We start from the raw sequence: 19,376 nt of genomic DNA, 5'->3' as shown, positions 1-19,376 counted from the left end.
AGTGCGGCCGCTGGGTATCTTCCTTATATACAATTTTTCGCTGACTACTAATACAGTAGCGTCGATTATCCGAACATCGATCAACCGAACGACCGACCGCTTATCCGAACTCCCGACTCCCACTATTTTTACAAGACGCTGATTCCCATTAAATAACTGTCTCTCGGCATTTAACATAGGCAAGAGGGCCATTTAATATCGGTCAAAATAGTGTATACGTCACATTCTTGGAATTATTGCCGGTTGTAAATATTCGTATATATGTATTAGTCACTTCTGAGTAGCCGATAGGCAATAAACGAAATTTTGTCGCGTCAAAAGCAAACACTTCTTGATAGAAATTGCGTAAGCGTGTTGTCCTTTCTATGAAAGATAAATACGATATTAATAAACTATTAGATCTCTTCTTCTTCTTCTTTTTATATAGACATGACTCTATCTATTTTTCAATGTGCCTCCAGTAAGTTGTCATTCCATCGTTTGCGTGGTCTTCCTACTGATCGTCTTCCTATTGGGGAACCGTCTCTTGGCGTCTTTACTACTCTATTTGTTGTCATTCGGCTTATATGATCGTTCCATTCTACTCTTCTATTTCTTACCCAGTTTTTGATGTTCTCCACCTTGCTATATATCTATGTCGTATATCTGTACTTCTAGCTCTGTCCCATAGTGTCTTACCATCAATTTTTCTAAGTGTTTTCATCTCTGCTGTTTCTAACATCCTTTTTGTTCTCTCTGTGTCATGTCTTGTTTCTGCCGCGTATGTCATTATTGGTCTGATGACTGTTTTGTAAATTCTGCCTTTCGTTTCTTTCCCGATATTTTTATTAAAAAAAAAAACTATTAGATGAAGGTGAATATGCAACCAAGTTATCCAATGAGTACAAAGTTGGTAAATATACCATTCATCATTGGCACAACCCATGGTGGGTCTTGGCCTGCTCAAGGATGTCTCCATTCTCTCATATTCTTCGCCTTGGCTTTCCAGTTTCGTACTCCCAACATTCTCAAGTCTTCCTCCATCTGATCCTTAAATCGTGCTCTGGGTCTGCCTATTCTTCTCACTCCATCTATTCTTTGGTTATAAATATGTTTTGGTGGCTCCATCTCATTCATTCTCTCTATGTGACCTAACCACCGCAGCCAGTTTATTTTGATGGACCTAATAAAGACTATGAAACGATGACGATATCATATTGACGATTTTTTAAGGATTAGTAATTAACGCTTAAAATTTCTTCAATATTGTATCTAAAAATATGCAAAGACTACACTTTTTTGTTTAATTCCTATTTGTCATTAAAGATATAAATAAATATGTAGGTATATAAATTTGGCTTTCATTCACTTGTGGATAAATATGTATGACTATAAGTTCGATGTATATATATATATATATATATATATATATATATATATATATATATATATATATATATGACTATATGTTCGATGTATAGTTCGATTATCCGAACACCTATGTGCCCCAATTAGTTCCGATAATCGATGCTCTACTGTATGTAGGTTACCCATCTTCAAAAGTGGTACCAATTTTTATAAATAAATTTCCAAATTTTTCGTAAGTTAAAAATCAATTCAAATTTCATTTGTTGCATCCCTGAATACAGGTTCTTTAGATAGTCAATCCACCTATCCTCTTCTATGTGTTTGGGATCTTCTAATTTCTAGTTTGCCTTTAATCTTTGACCTCATGTAAGGCGCCATATTTCCTTTTGTAGACCCTAAAAGTCAAGTTCCATTTCTTTTTAAAAACGTTTCCAGTGATGAGAAAGAAGATGTAGGTAAGAACGATTAATTTGTATAAAAATCTAAACTAGACTATGTACAATTGAATCAGTCAAGAAATACAAGCACGGATTCTTAGTGGTAATAAGTGCTTTTATGCATACAAAGACTTACAATGAAAAGTAAGTTACTGAATCATGAGTCTAAGCTTAGAATCTAGAAAACAGTAATTAGACCAGTGGTCACATATGGATGTGAAACGTGGACCTTCTCAACCACTGATGAAAATCAACTGAGAATATTTGAGCGCAAAATACTAAGGAAGATATTTGGACCAACCCAATGCAGCGATGGTTCGTGGAGAATTAAAATGAACCACGAGCTGGATGAATTAATGCAGAGCGCAGATATTGTTAGATTTGTAAAGTCACAAAGACTAAACTGGCTTGGTCACCTAGAAATAATGCCAGATAATCGAGCTGTAAAAGCAGTCCAGTGATGGGATAATCGAGCTGTAAAAGCAGTCCAGTGATGGAAGCTCCAAGGAAACAGAACAAGAGGAAGGCCCCGTAAAAGATGCATAGACGACGTAGAGAGGCATCTTAAAACCATGAACATCAGGCAGTGGCGAAGGAAAGTATCCGACAGGGCAGAATGGAAGAACATTGTTAAGCAGGCCAAGACTCACAAAGGGTTGTAGCGTAATTAGAAGAAGAAGAAAAAGATTTATATACTACAACAAGAAACATCTAAATATGAAAAATTAACTCATATAAGAAAACGAAAATAAAATATTGTAAACATTACAACAAAAAATTCTCTGCAAATACCAAAAAATAATTCTACTGATACCGATACATTTATACAAATAATTAAAACGAAATTTAGATAATTTACATCATAAAGGAGTAGCTGAAGATCCTGTTATATGATAGTCTGTGTAACTATATCCGAAAAGAAGCCGATTGCACAATTGCCTTGAAGTTGGTCCTACATTTATTATTTGTTTTGAAATTGATTTGTATATTTGTTAAAAATGATTATAAACAAACTACTTAATGTAATGTTTACCATAAAGCAGTAAATCCATCTGACATTATCGTATATAGTATTTAACAGGTAAATAATTTACGAAATTCTAATCTTACTACATCAAGCTAAATATAGAAACATTGACATAATTTTTATAAAATCTTTATGTTAGAAACCAATTTCAAAACTAAATATTGTAGAAAACGAGTCAATAAACTACGTTAAACTTCCTGTTAATGACACTTGGTTATCATTTATTTTTATTTCATATAAATCTATTTTCGGTTGACAATTGCCCATCTTTCTGATATAGTCGCTTTTAGGTATAGTTTTAATCACTAGCAATGCCAAGAATATTTTACCTTGTATGTGCTTATTCCATGTGGACAAGTTTTTAGTAAACTTATAAAATGGGTAAGTAAAAATGTAATCTATATAGTATAATGGAAAAAGATTTAAATATGTTTTGCTCTCCATTTTTTGTAAGTAATATACTTCTACTAGGAGTTACAGACCCCTAGCTAAATAATATATATTAAAAAGAATCTGAAGGATATTATGATATATATATATATATATATATATATATATATATATATATATATATATATATATATATATATATATATGTATATATATATATATATATATATATATATATATATATATATATATATATATATATATATTAATATATATATATATATATATATATATATATATATATATATATTAATATAATATAATCAGGATAACTCAAATATTTTTTCCTTGAAAACAATTGTTTAGTATTAGCAAATAAACCAGCAATTAAAGTATATTTAAAATGTAAATTATCAAAAATTAGGGTAATTAGTTGGTTTAAAGATAGTATTATTTATGTTAATTAGGAATTTTTGGTTTATTTGATTTCTGAAGATTTTTAGAAATATGTATAAAACTGTACAACTGATTATTATTTTATTGCCTACAATTAAATCTGAATTTTAGACATGTTGTTAAAGTATATAGCCACTTTACTCAAATTTCTCAAAATTTGTGTCAATATAGCACATTTCCCAAATTTTCTTCTCTACTTTAAAACTTTTTTACTAATTCAACCAGTAACTTTTGGTAGTAAATTTAATTTTAGCTCTTCAGAAAATGTCTTCTTAAAATGAGTTGCTTCATTTCCACATCCCCACCTTCTTTTAGCTGTTTGATTCTGTCTGCCAGTTGGACAAAAAATGAAAAGAAGGTTGTCAAATAGTCATTTTCTTTTCTAATATTTGCTTGATTGTCATTTTCATAGAGTCTTCTGACCAAACACTCTTTTTTCCTCTTTCGTCATTGTGTTCACGTTCACTGTACCTGAAAAAAAAAAAGAATTTTTGCCATTCTTTACGTTTCTCATGGGATCGATATGATTTATCACTTTCATTGGCCGGTAGTAGTGTAATTTGCATTGTTAAAGCATAATCTTTAAAGTCGATAACATGAAATTTCAGTTGAACCACCAGTTAGAAGGGAATAAACGCCAAAATATGGCGAAACAACTTTTTAACAAAAATATACCTTTTAAGGCAAGACCCATCTGTCCGCGCTAAGTAGGGAATAAACACCATATAAGTTACGGAGATATTCCAACACGAAATGTTCGACAGTTTTAAGAATTAAATAAATCACGGAATTATTTTTTTCTTCAAACTTACGGTTGAATATGTTTGTCACCTGTTTTTTGGCGGCCTACGACGACATGCTGTAACTAGTGGTGATGAAAATACAATTCATTTGCTGTTGACATCTACGTAAGTCTCGTTCTTGTTTTGTTTGTTGATATTTTTAACAGAAAAATGTCAAGTACTAGTGATAGTAATAGCAGTGAAGACAGTAATATAAATATTTTATGTTACTACGACGTCACGGAAGAGAAAACGGGGTGTACGAAATAAACATTTATACACACAGAAGTTTAATTTAGAAGAAAAGCAAACGATTCTACAAAGCGTGTACAGTGGACGTCCAAAAAATGAACAGGATACTTTTCTTATGAGCCTGATAAACTGCTCGAAAGTTCTTCGAAGACGATCCAAAAATGAAAATCCTAAAAGGTGTGACAATACTTTTCGTTATTTTATCTAAATAAATTCTGCAAGAGCTAAGGTATGTAGGCAAGCTTTTTCAATCTTGTATGCTATAAAAAATAAAGCAATTTTTCCACTGACCTCTGTTATTGTCGAAGGAAAATTACCGGTGGCTCACAGTGGTATTCATTTAAATCGTGGCAACAATTTAGATGACAAGTTCTTGCGAACGATTATCACATTCGATCACTTCCGTTAAAAGAATCACATTGCAGCACTAGATTAATTCAATATTTGGATGTTAACCTCAATGTAAAGATAATGCATGAACTCTTTTGCAATAAGTATCCCGAACATGCCAAATACTATAATGATAACCATGGCTACAGATTTAGAAGACTACAGGTTGACGTTTGTTCAACTTGTGAAGAACTTGAGCCTAAAATAACAAGTAAAACGCTGAATGAAAACGCCAAGCGTATAGCAGTTGCAGAAAAGATGGTACATCTGAGACGAGCTAAAAAGTTTTACCTGAAGCAGCAAGAAGTTTTGAGATTAGGTCAAGAAAAGGAAAATGTCGGAGTTATTGTTTGCGATTACATGCAAAATCTTCCGCTTCCCAAAATACCAGTGCAGAAAATGTTCTATCTCAGGAAACTATGGCTTTACATGTTTTGTGTCCACGATTTGAAAACAAATTGTGCAGATTTTTACACGTACCATGAAGGAGAAGCTAAAAGAGGACCAGATGACTATGTAGCCTAATTTGGAAGACAATCCAGAATATGGATCCTGCTATAAACGAATTTCAAGTGTTTAGTGACACTTTCGGAGGACAGAATAGAAACAATACCCTGACAATATGACAATATGATACGGTTCATGCTCATGTTGGTTTCGACTGGACGGTTCGATAAAGTTTATAAGTACTTTCCTGTGCGTGGATACTCTTTTTTACAGTGCGATCGAAATTTCGGAACAGCAAAAAGACTTATCAGGAGAAAAGATAGGATTTACGTACCAGAGGAATACAATCTAATGATATCTACTGCCAAAACAAGAGGATTTTCGGTAACAACAATCACCTCAGACGACATATTTGACTTTAAAAATACCTGAAAAAATTATTACAAAAAAACTTGTAAGTCGGTGGACAAAATGTCTGCATTTATGATATCCAAATATAGATATTTAGACTTTAGAGTATTCTTTTTCTCATAAAGGCTATGTAACAGTTTCAGAACAAAAAGATGGTTTTCTGACACAGAGGTTTCTTCTTCAAAAAAATGGGGTGATCCCTTCATTGTCTACTACCAGACCATACAGGGCAAAAATACCAATAAGTGAGAAAAAGATGGAAGACGTTCGAAAAATAATTCCATATATTCCAGAAGATAAAAAAGAATTTTACGAAAACATCCTTACATGGCCAACTACTACATCAGATAACGTATGGTCCTAAAGTTTTGGGAAAAATTTCAAAAGCATATAACTCTGACCACAATAATCTTATATTTTTATAAAATTATTCAACAATTTAACTTAACTATCCTTATTATAAATCAAAATTCAAATGACAGACAAGGGACCATTATTTTCGATTTGCCTAATAATTCCCCTGACACGTTGCATCATCCTTTGGACGAGCTCGGCGTCAATTTCTCTAATTTTTGTATATATGCGGCGTCTTAACTGTTCCTGATTTTGTGCTTTCCATCCGTTATTATAGACTTTCCGACTTAATATTGCCCAGAACTCTTCAATTGGACGAGCCTGAGGTAGGTTGGGGGGATTGTCTGCTTTCGGTACAAAGGTAGTGTTGTTAGTTTCGTACCAGTCCCTTGTGATCCTCGCGTAATAACATGAAGCAAGATCTGGCCAAAAGACTATTTGATCATTTGCATGATGTGTGTTCACAAACTGAAGCAATTTAGAGAGACATCTTTAAATATAAATATTTGCGTTTAAGGCTTCGCCTCGAACAACACCAATGTAGGGCTGTGAGATAAAGCCAGCCTCAGAAATTGCACACCATACCAAAATTTTATCCTCAAATTTTTCCTTACTTTTGAATTTTATTTCATCAGGTACATTTTCGTATTCGTTCGTGTAAAACCCATCGTTACCCTTCATCTCAGAGTTGGACAAAGTAAAATATTTTTCGTCGTCCATCACGATCAACTTGTTGACGAAATGCACTCGCCTTAATGCGCGGCAACATCTCGGAATTCTCTCTAATTGATCCTCTGTGTATTTTGGAGCTTTCCTTCTTTTCCGGTAGATAATATTGTTACTCGATAGGGTCCTGTATACTGTAGTCTTTCCAACATGAAATCTTCTGGCCAGTTTTGGCTGTGAGACCCCAATTTTGTTCTTAGCTGCTTCAATCAGTCTTGCCTCTCTTATATGGTTCAAAATCCGCGGTCGGCCACTTTTACGCAAGTTAACACATGGTATCCCTTCTTCACATTCTCTGATTGTGCGATAAATTGTCGATTTGCTTATGTTTTGATCTCGATAAATATTAACAATATCTCGTTTCGACATTCGCCCAACCATATTATAAACACCTCGACGAATATCAATTTTATAAGACATTTTGCAGAGCACAAACCAAAATATTCTGCTTTGTTTATTAAATGTCAATAACTGATGACATTTCAATTCCATGGCCTTCTTTGTTAAATGCATTTTGCTTCTCAATCAGACCAGGTGAAATTTTTCCCAAAACTTTAGGACAATACGTTAACATCATTGAGGAAGAAGAGTAGTTTATGGAAATGATTTTTTTGTATTTGTTTATTTTTTATAAATGACTTTAAATAAAATAAGCTTTTTCACGAGAACGAGAACTTTCTTTCACTAAACTGTACTTTATAGTAGATGTCATTATTAAACAAGAAAAAATTAAATAGAACGAACAGTTTTTATTGATTTTTTGAAAATCTACTTTGTGGATTCATTTCCTTCTTCTAAATGGTGGTTCAATTTTGAGCTTTGGCAACAAATATGAGGCATTTGAAATAAGCCTAAACTTTCACATCACAAACGATCGAAAACGCTTAAAACTGCTTCTATTCGATTGCACAAGTACATTTTTCGAAAATATACAACTTCAGCTAAAATTCCACCCAATGCCGTCTTTGTGGAATCCTTTCCCGTGTTGTGAGATCGTTTGTAATGTGAAAGTTTAAATTCAGCGTTTTTTAGTCATATTTCAAATGCCTCCTATTTGTTGCCAAAACTCAAAATCGAAATTTCATGTTATAAGTATTGAAATTTACGCGCTAACAATGGAAATTCCACAGCGACCGGTTAATGGAACTGATAAATTTTATTGATCCCATGAGAATCGTAAAAAATGGCAAAAATCGCTCAACGTTTATATAACAGCTTTATGAAACTGAGAAACTGACTTTATGTCAAAATGCCACACTTGTATACGAAAGCTGCTCTCTTCACCTTTAAAATGCATTTTTATTTTTGTCGATACGACACTCTGATCATAAGATATCAAATTTTTTACCGTCGAGATGATACAAATTTATTTTAAAACATTGATTTCGCGAGCAAATTGACATTCAAAATGCCGGTCGCTCCAAGCGTTGTGTCTGAGAGGACGGTTCATTCTACAGAAAAAGTGCAAATAAACATTTGTGTTTAAAATTATCTTACATTTCTTGTTTGAAACATTTTTTTATGACATACAGGAAGTCCGGTTTTAGGAGTCCTAAAGTTCTTTGTATCTTTTTTGCGGTTCCAAAATTGACATTCTCAGCAAAATTCAGCTTGTTAGTCTCGTTTTTAGAGATCAAATCGGTGACTATTGGACTAATATATAATCCATCAAATTACAATCAATGAACCGCATGGAAAATGGACTGAGACAGGGAGACGGACTGTCGTGTCTCTTATTTAACCTTGCACTAGAAAAAGTAATTCGACAGTGCCATATTAATACGAATGGCACCACCTTTAATAAATCTGTACAAGTGATCGGATATGCAGATGACATAGACATTATTGCTAGGTCCACAGAATCTCTGATCGCAGCATTTCGATCACTAAGGGCGTCTGCACTTAGAATGGGTTTAAAAATAAACGCACAGAAAACCAAGTATATGTATTGTACTAGATCAGGCAACCAGATACCTAGACTATTAATTGATGATCTGGAACTGGAAGGTGTGGACACCTTCGTCTACCTGGGCTCGCTGCTGACCAAAGACAACAATGTCAGCGAAGAAATTAAAAAAAAAATAGTGCTTGCCAATAAGTGCTATTATGGCTTGAGGAAACATATGGCCCCAAAACTACCAAGAAAAATTAAAGTTACCATATATAAAACACTAATAAGGCCAGTGTTAACATACGGGTCTGAAACGTGGTCACTTACACAGAACGACCAAGAATTGCTTAAACGTTTCGAGAGAAAAATTCTAAGGAAAATATATGGAGGAATCCAAGAACAGGGTTTGTGGCGTAGGCGCTACAACTTTGAGTTATATAGAAGTTTTGGGGAACCTGACGTTATAAAATGTATTAAATTAGCACGCCTTCGATGGATAGGACATGTAATTAGGCGAGATGAAGATTCCACGATCAGAAAAATTTTCGACCGAAGAGGACCAGTGGGAAGACGAGTCAGAGGAAGACCAAAACTTAGGTTTCAAGATAACATAGAGGATGATCTAAAATCCATCGGAATTAAAGCATGGAGAAGAGTTGCCAGAAACAGGGGCGAATGGAAGATTGTTCTGAAGAAGGCTTTGGCTCATAACGAGCTGTAATGCCACTGATGATGATGAACCGCATGGAAGCATTCAAAATATGAGCATTGGGTAAACGATTTACTGTATATCTCATGGGTTGATTATGTGTCAAACTTAAAAACTTGTCAAGATACCTCCCTGAGACACAGTCCTGGGAATAACTTGTTACCCTGGACTAAAAGACAAACTGAGGAATTTATGATATTTTATTTTGTTAATACTTACATTTATATAAACTAAAGAGTATTTATTTTTGATTTATTCTTTAAATTAACAACTTATTATTACATTTGTAAGAAACACACAATCAATAAAAAACATTGCATTGTATCTGCAATTGACCGTGTACATTGACCTCCAGATAAACAGTTTTTCCACTCGATATATCTGTTGTATAAGATTATATTTTAGTCTACTATACATCCTCTCACCATTTACTGAACAAATACAATGAATCTTACTATGTTTATTTTGACTATGTTAGCGAATATAAAATTGTGTCTTTTTGCTTTAGAAACACCGATAATAGGAATTTTATCACAAGAGACATATATAGTCAGCAAGTATTTGCCTGAAAGACATAACTACAGTAGTTTTATAGCAGCTTCGTACGTGAAATTTTTGGAAAGTGCCGGGGCCAGGGTCATACCAGTATGGTAAGTTTCGTCTTTTATATTATATAGTACCATTTACGCTATGCAAGTATTTTTTATGCCTTGCATGCATAGGAGTAAAATAGGATTTTACATTCAAAGCATCTTAAACGTTCTTCATCGCTCTTTGTCATCGTCCATGTTTCCGACGCGTAGGTGAGGGTGGGCTTGATAAGAGTTCTGTATATCACTATTTTTGTTCTTTTTGTAACTAGGCTTGTTGTTAAAAAATTTTTTAATCCATAATAGGCTCTATGTTCTAGATATATCCGTTAATTTCTACACTTACTGCATTATTCTGATTAATTTGTGAGCCTAGGTATATAAACTCTCTTACTCCTTCGAAAGTATATGTTCCGATCGTTAGATCTTCGGGTTGTGCTGCTTGTATATAATTTGATACTTTCATATACTTCGTCTTACTAGTGTTAACCTCTAGTCCCATTCTTTTTGTTGCTGCTTCAAGGGCCTTGAATGATTTGACCATGTTCGCCTTTCCTCTTGCAATAATGTCGATGTCATCGGCGTACGCTAGTAATTGTACGCTGCGATTAATAATAGTTCCTCTGGTTGTTATTCCAGATTCTCTTATCGCTTTCTCTAGTGCAATATTGAATAGAAGGCATGATAAACTGTCTCCTTGTCTAAGTCCTATCTGAGACTGGAACGTTCTGGAAACTCCGTTGTGCACTCTAACTTTACACACGACTCTTGAGAGGGTCGCTTTCACCAATTTTACCAAGTGTACTGGTATGCTGAATTCTATCAGGTGAACAAACAGGTGATGAGTATTGTAACGATAATATTTTGCCTACCATAGAAGTATTAATACAAGGGGTAGAAGATGGGGGATAGAAATTCTTGGGGCGAAGATAGGGTAAGCAAAATAATCGCTACTTGTGCGAACGGGCACTCAGGCTTTGGTAGGAGAGCTGGGGTCGTGGATAAGTAAAAGACAAGGGGGTTTGGATTGGGGCAACTGCAGAAAAATGAAATAAAAGGTCATAAATCTCTTGGGACAAACAAAAACAAAACGAAACAGGAAACACCTCAAGAAATTTAATATAGGGCGCCACTTGAGGTGCCTAATTATACGTATTACAACCAGCTAGTTGTAACTGGAGATATAATTATCAGAAATGCAAAACATTCAAAATCTTTTTCAAATTAATCTCAAAAAAGGTTAGTTAAAAAAAATAAACAGATGTTAGAAACAAAATTTAACATTTATTTTTGTGTCACCACAAACAGTTACAAAATATAGAGAACACAAGAATGCTCAAAAAAGACAATACAAAAATATAAGAACAAAGCTGCAAAATACAAAAATACAAAAAAACTTACATGTGTCATCTGTTTACAATTTCCAGGAGTTGGAGATACAACAAAAACTTACAAAATTTACATGTAAGCTAACCTTTCTTTTAAAGAAAACAAAACAAATCAAAAATACTAAAACGGGCTGTCATAAATTAACATTAAATTTAAAAAAACTGAACAAATAAATTGACAGCTAAAGTCAAACCATAAAATTTACTACTTTAAATACTACAAATTCTTTTTTGTATGAAAGCAATTATTACTTTTTTTAAAAAATGTCTGCTTTATTTTAAATTTACACAAAAAAATGTTACCTGGATTTCACTATTTCGCACATAACTCTGGAACTTGTTACATCTCTGGACTGAAACTGCAAGAACGAAACTCTGGAACAAAGGGAAGCCAACTCCATAATCTGGAACGAAAATCTGACGTGGATGGAGTTGAATCCTGGACACGAACACACGAACAAAAGGGACTGGATCTCACACTGCAAATTGGATCGACCATTTGAGGCCGAAGCCGACACTAAGCACAAATCTTATGACTCTGCCTCTGATTAACTGCTACTAAAATTGATTTCCATAACGAAAGACGAAGATTTCCCTGAAAAGGGACAAAAACAGAAAACTACAAATTCAAATTGAATTTGGACATGACGCTGGCCGCTCTTCACCGCGACTCCAACGAAAGTGACGAAATTATCTTTAAAAATTGCTCGCATAAGTTCGAACAAACAAAGCACTTAGCGTATAAACTAAACACAACGGAAATTAAGACGTAGATTAATTTGAAAACGCAATATCGGGCGGTTTGAACAAAGAAACATCGAAGAATTTGCGCCTGTGACATAAACAAACAATAAAATGATTCATTATCGGCGGCGGCGACCTAAAGAAAGAACGAAAGATTATATGGGTTTTAAATTGAAGGATACGAACTAAGAAACATTGAAAAAATTCTTCGTTATTCTAATGCATATATAAGGGGATTTCAATTAACACATATACGAGGGGATTCCAATAAATTTCAAATGCTACAGTATCAATGCCATACTCATATGTTTTTTCCAGAGCTTGCCTTAGGAGGAATATTTGATCGGTCGTTGATCTTTCTTTACGAAATCCACACTGATATTTACCTATTATGTCTTCACAATATCCCGATATTCGGTCGTAAAGAATATATGCCAATATTTTGTATGTTACGTTTAGGAGGGTTATTCCTCTGTAGTTGTCATATATTGTTTGATCTCCTTTCTTGTGGATAGGTACAATTATACCTACATTCCAGTCTTCTGGCAACTTTATTTGCTTCCAGATCAGTTCTACCAGTCTACATATACAGTATGTCAGGTTTTTTTTTTTTGCCATGCTTTAAAAGTTCCGAAGGGATGCCATCTGCCCCAGGAGCTTTGTTTTTTTTTCAATTTTTGTATAGCTTGGATGACTTCTACCTCTGTTGAGATGTTATCTTTCTCTCTTTCGTCGTCAATGTCCTCGAGTTGGAAGCCCTGTCTCACCTCTTATATTTAGCCTTTCCTCGAAGTTTTCTGCCCATCTTTCTAGTATCTGGTCCTGATCACCAATGATCTCACCTGTTCTATTTCTAACGATTGATAATCTAGGTTTGAATTCTTTCCTGTTCTGGTTAATCCTCTTGTAGAACTTTCGCGTTTCTGCTTGTGCCTTATAGTTCTCTAGTTCTTTTATTTAGCTCTCTATATGCTCTTTCTTCTTTTTTTTAGGTATTCATTTTTCTTCTCGTCTCAGCTGCCTATACTCTTCCTCTGTTTGTCTCGTTCTTCGCCCTTGGAGTCTTCTATATGACCGATTTTTTCTTTGCGTTGCTCGTGCGCATTCCTCATCGTACCAGTCTGACCTTAATTTTTTACGTTTTTGCTTTCCGATAACTTCAGTTGCCACTTCTTCCAATATGGCTCTACACTGCCTCCAATACTTGTTAATATCTTCAACTATAACATCCGTGCAGCTTTTCAGCTTTCTTTCGAGACTTTCCTCGAATCTCTTAGCTATCTCAGGGTTCTTCAATGCTTCTACTTTAAACCTTTCCTCTTTAACTCCTTTTTGTTTCTTTGCATTGGAGATTCTAGCTCTTAGTTTAGCTTGTAGTAGGTAATGGTCCGTGTCTAGGTTCGCCCCAAGTCTTGCTCGTACTTCTATCACGTCGCTGAAGTGTCTTGCGTCAACCACCACATGGCCGATTTGGTTTACTGTATTCCCATCTGGACTTCTCCATGTTCCCTTATGTATATCTTTGTGCCTGAAGCATGTGCTGGCAATCACCATGTTCATGGAGGAGGCTAAGTGTATTAGTCGAGTTCTGTTGTTGTTTGACTCTTCATGTAAACTGTGAATTCCAATGGTTGGCATGTATTTCCTCTCCTTACCTATCTTTGCATTAAAATCTCCTATTAACACCTTTACGTCATTTCTAGGACAATGTTGTATGATATTTTCCAGTTGTTCATAAAATTGTTCTTTTTCTTCATCCGGCTTCTCCTCAGTTGGTGCATGGGCATTTATTATTGAATATTTAAAGAATTTACCTCTGATTCTTAGTGTGCATAGCCTTTCGTTGAGAGGTTTCAAGTCTATTATAAGGTGCTTTACTCTTTTATTGACTATGAATCCCGTTCCTAATTTGTGTTCCGTTGGTTGGCAGCTATAATATATGGTATGATTCATTTCTCTAATATTTTATTTCCCAACCATCTCATTTCCTGAAGTGCAATTATATCGCTCTTATATACTCCTACATTGTTAATGAGAGATTGCAAGGCTCCTAGCCTGTAGAGAGATCTTACATTCCACGAGAATAATCCTAAATCATTGTCCTTTTTCGCGCCGAGTCGTCGTCTAGATTTCAGTCCGGAAACTTTACCTTGAATTTTCGTAACATGCTGTTTTTTACGGTGTCGGGGTGTTAACCCTACGTCCAACCCCCAACCTGGAGGACCAGTTCACCCGCTCTCGTCAGTTTCCGACCCAACTTTCCACCCGGGTTGGATACCGGATCTCCAGTTGGGTTGCTCGGTTTAACAGGGGGCACCAGCGTGAAGGTAAGAGTCGGATTTGAGTAGAAGAGGCTAAGTAGAGTAAACTGGAAGCAACTACATGTTTTCGCATTCTACCCCTTTATATTAAGCTGTAGTTTATTACAGCAAGTCGAGGCTGATGTCGTTTCTGCTTAGACTGTGTGCCTCTCATACATTGCTGTTAAGTCTAAACTTTAGGCTTCTAGATCAGGTTATCACCAGTCCCATTACGAGAAATATTTTTCTGCCATGTTTGACAGAGTGTTTGCAGCAGGTCCAAACTGTTACCTACTCATAACTTTTAAATTACAGAGTCTTTAGGGTGGCCAGACTATCTGACCCAATAAATATTTTGGCCAGATTAACATTTCAGTAACTCTCTTGTCTTCTTATTCAATCGTCCGTTTCCGAAAGTTGGCGATTCAAATGGCAATTGTAAATCACCACCTTCTCATACGTTTAATAATGAATTTTAGCGTCTTAACAATGATTTTTTACCATGCGTTTTATCTTCTATGTAAGTCGAAGTAGATCTTATCTTTCACCTCTCAATTATGTCTAATTCTTTTGATCAATTCCCCAAAAGAAACCATTCAATATTTCTTTAAAACTTTCTATAACTCTTCGATGGTCCTCTTGTTTTTTTTTAACAACTTTGCTTCTAAAATTTTCTTATCATTATTTCTAGCTATGAACCTAGCTATGATTAAATTTCTGATTTTGTTTTTATCAAAATAGTCTTTTTGGCATTGTACTGTTGAGTTTCAGTTGTTAATTGAACAAAAATATCCATAAACTTTTATTAAAAAGAAAAAGCCACTTTTATTAAAAAGAAAAAAGTGTCCTTTCTACTCAACACTAAAATTGTCTTACGTCAACTTAATATTTTACAATAATCTTAATGCGTATAGAGACATCACGATTGAATTAATTTGTAATAAAATAATTCAATTCTAAAACAAATAATGAAAGTGGAAATGTGGAATATCCCAATAGTTCAGGGTCTAAAATTTGAGTATCGTCAATGAGTCACCCTCTTCAATTGATTGTTAGACTATAAAAAGACGATTGAGCAATACCTAATTTTAAATATAATTTTTTCTATTTTTTTTTTGTTTCAGGATAGGAAAGCGAAAAGAATATTATGAAAAAGTTGTTAGCTACACTAACGGGTAATTGTTTGGATCATTTTCTTATCAGGATTATTATAATTGCAGTAGGTCTTATAAAAATTATGTGTTTATATACGAGCATTATGTATATAACAAGAAAAGGTTGATGCGAGTTCATAGTAAAATAAAGGTTGAAAGTATCGGCAAAGCCTGCAACAAGGGAAAAAATAAACAAAAAATATGTACCACCTCGTTCCATGCCTCCCATGTGTGAATGTCTTATTTTATCTCTCTCTTCTTCCTTACTCTTTCTTTCTTCTGGGCTTGGATCTTTTGAGGAATGCCATGCTTTAATTTCTTCTATCTTTTCCTTTTCTCCTTCCTCTGGACTCATCTCTTGTGAGGAATTCCAGGTATTAATTCTTTTAATTTTTTTTATCCTTGTTTCGTTGACATATTCATTTCTATCAGTTTCTCTATCTATATTCCTTTTTCATATTCCTTGTCCTTATCTAATTTTGCCTCCAGTTCTTCCTCTTCATCCTTGATTTTCTTTGTTTTTTTTTAACGATTATTACATGGTTTTCCGATAATTCATCTACACCTACTATCATATCATGAGACATATTCGGCATCATCATACATTGTAGTGAAAAAAATTTCTTTCCCAATCGTACCCTAATTCGTATACCTTCATTTGTCGTTGCAAATGTTCGTTTATTTTCGCCCACTAGATTCACCGAGGTATTTTGTAAATTAAATTTGTCAATTAACTTTTTCTATCAATTTTCTATTTACCAGTGAGATTTCAAAGCCAGTGTCTATCAAAATTTTTATGAGCGATTCATTAATTTATAAATCCATTCACAAATTTTAAATTTGATCCATTTTCTTTCTCGTTATATCCTGCCAGTTTTATAAATTCCTTTGGGTGACTGGGGGTGAAAATTCCGGTTTGTTGTCTCTTGACAACCCTCCTGTTATCTTTCTGTATTACTTCTGTCATCGCATTGTCTCTTTTCCCCGGATTCTTCGACTTGTGCGTTATTGCCTTCTCTTCTCATTTCTCCTGGCTTATCTGTTGTTCCGGTATCCTTGTTCATTTGTTCTCATGTAATTGTTATTCTCTTTAGAGTTTGTGTATGTATTTCTATTACGATTTTCCCTGTACCTGTCTCTGTTCCCTTGTTGGTTCCTGGATTTGTAATTCTCTCTCCTGTTTTCTCTATTTTCGTGTTCTCTCCTCGGGATAAATTCTCTTCTGGGCCGTTTTTGACGATAATTTTGTCCCCTATCTCTGTAGTTCTGCGTTCCTTGTGGTCTTCTAATTCTTCTGTCTCGAAGACGCGATTCTTTTATTTGTAAAAATTGACAAAGACTCTCAATGTCTTAGTAATTTTGCAAAGTGATGTGATCTTCTAACGTTTCCTCAAAATGTCTGGCAATGAATTCTACCAATTTTTCCGCTGAATAATTCTATTCAAAATGTTTATCCTTGTTTTAGACCTGTATTGCATATGTATTTTCTGACATTCCCATCCTCTCATTGTATCTCCCGTTCTGCAGTTCTTTGTTGATTTCTAGTTGCTGGATTTTGCCCCAGAAATAATTTAAAAATCTTTTTTCAAAGTTTTCCCAACTAGTAAATTCATCTTCTTTACTCTTAAACCATAGGCTCGCTTCATCCTTGAGATGGTTTCTGATATTTTCCTTACATGTTTTGAAATTTTCAACATACTGTAGTTTTTTTTTTAATTCTTAATGAAAAGAACCGGGTGTAATTTTTTCACATCCCGCCAAATTGGATTTTCACGTCACCTGTAATATGACTTGTTTTTCTATTTGTTTAATTATTTTCTCCACTTCTTTCATGTCTTCTTGAAAAGCGTTCTCCAACTTGATTTCCAGATTCTCTAGTTCCTTTTCCTACAATTCTTTGTCTCCATCATTTTATTTTTAATTTTTTTAAATCCCTGTTTCCTGTTTTGCATTCTTTAGTGTTATCTCTTCCATCTGTTGTACCATGTCTCTCTTTATCCCCTCTACATATCATTTAATTTCCTGTTCATAATTTTACAGACGCTGTTGTATATTCCGGTTGTTTTGTTCTATTGCTTGTTTTGTTTCCCGTTGATTTTCATCCATTTTTTGTGATTGCCCTTGTATCCCTTGTAAAATCTTTTCAAATCCTGATAGTTCCGGTGTTTTTGTTTCCATGGTTGTTGTTTCCAAGTTTTCCGTTTGTTTTTTCTCTTCCAAACTGTTATTTCCCGTCGTAGACATTTGTTTTTCTCTTGAAGTACTCTCCCCGCCAAATACGAAGCTTTTAATTAGTGAAATATTATTTCCGACAAATGTAGAACTTTAAATTTCCTCGATTTGTTGGAAATACGACAAATTTTTCGCTCACACAAATATAAAAAATTTTCAAAATTTTCAAAATCACACGTGAATAAAAAAATTTAAATAAATTAATGTTAGAAATTGTAAATATCATTAAAAAATTTAATTGTCATAAAATGGTATGTATCAAAAAATGATTCACTCGACCAAAAAAAATCTCAACCACCTGTGTTGTTTTTTTTTTCGAATTGTCTTTAAAATTTGATTGTCTTAGCACATTTATCAAATGTTAAAAAAGACGACAGTTCAAATAAAAACAATAAGTTTGGCAACAATGTTAACTTCTCCTCCTGAAATACTTTGATATCTGTGATGACACTAAAATTTTTTTAGAATACTCTTTCCTGGTGGAGGTACTTATTTTAACGAAACTGATGGATACGGAGAGACTGCAAGGCAGATATATAACTTAGCCGTAGAACTGAACAATAAGGGTATTTACTACCCCGTGTGGGGCATCTGTTTGGGGATGCAAGCTTTAGTATTTTCACAACTTGGTACTGATATTAGAATCGATCGAATACTAAAGAACGTCGCCCTCCCGTTGGAATTCATCGAAGGTACGTATCGAATGAGCTTATCAAAGATTTATAGATATCTAGACACTTTTTAGGTTACGAAAAGAGCAAAATGTACTCGAGAACACCAAAGCAACTGATACAAATCTTAGGAGCGAAGAACGTCACGTACAATTTCCACCGGTATGGTCTAACTGAAGATGTTCTCAGGAAACATGAAATTCTAGACGATTGGAATATTCTGACGACGAATAAAGACGCCCGAAACCTGCGTTTTATTTCTTCGATGGAAAGCAAAAAGTATCCCATATACGGATTGCAGTTTCATCCGGAGAAAAACATTTTCGAGTTCCAAAACAATACCGGCATTCCTCACTCATCCGGGGCCATTAGAGTCTCACAGTTTTTTGCCACTTTCTTTGTGGACGAGTGTAGGAAGAATAACAATCGTTTTCCAGACGAATACACCGAACTGAAAACTTTGATTTATAACTATAATCCTCTGTATACTGGTATTAAAGGGTCATCTTACGAGCAGCTTTACGCCTTTACTGAAAATGATTATAAGCGGTGCCCTCTAGTCGCTGCTAATGAAGTATAATCTAGTCTTTTTGTGATATTTTTTTCGTTTTAGATTTTAATTTTAATTTTGTTGTAATTTTTAATCCTTTTGCAAGGAAATATATTAAATTAAAATAA

General features: G+C 34.3%; 1 protein-coding gene across 3 annotated transcripts; it reads left to right on the top strand.

Annotated features, from left to right (window-relative positions):
* The first annotated feature begins 2,709 nt into the window (after positions 1–2,709).
* LOC140443054 (gamma-glutamyl hydrolase-like) lies at positions 2,710–19,376 on the top strand. Of its 3 annotated transcripts, XM_072534103.1 has the most exons (6): positions 2,710–2,865; positions 3,102–3,192; positions 10,128–10,269; positions 15,766–15,816; positions 18,493–18,719; positions 18,773–19,376. In XM_072534103.1, the coding sequence occupies exons 2-6, from the start codon at positions 3,189–3,191 to the stop codon at positions 19,276–19,278; spliced, it is 930 nt and encodes a 309-aa protein (XP_072390204.1). In that variant the 5' UTR covers positions 2,710–2,865; positions 3,102–3,188; the 3' UTR covers positions 19,279–19,376. The 3 variants fall into 3 exon arrangements, with proteins under 3 accessions (XP_072390204.1, XP_072390205.1, XP_072390203.1); XM_072534104.1 differs by lacking the exon at positions 2,710–2,865 and having other exon boundaries at positions 2,969–3,192; XM_072534102.1 differs by lacking the exons at positions 2,710–2,865; positions 3,102–3,192 and having other exon boundaries at positions 10,018–10,269.

This window comes from Diabrotica undecimpunctata, chromosome 6 (assembly GCF_040954645.1).
Source record: "Diabrotica undecimpunctata isolate CICGRU chromosome 6, icDiaUnde3, whole genome shotgun sequence".
In the NCBI taxonomy this organism is placed as follows: Eukaryota; Metazoa; Arthropoda; class Insecta; order Coleoptera; family Chrysomelidae; genus Diabrotica; species Diabrotica undecimpunctata.
This window is presented reverse-complemented; position numbering and strand designations above follow the sequence as displayed.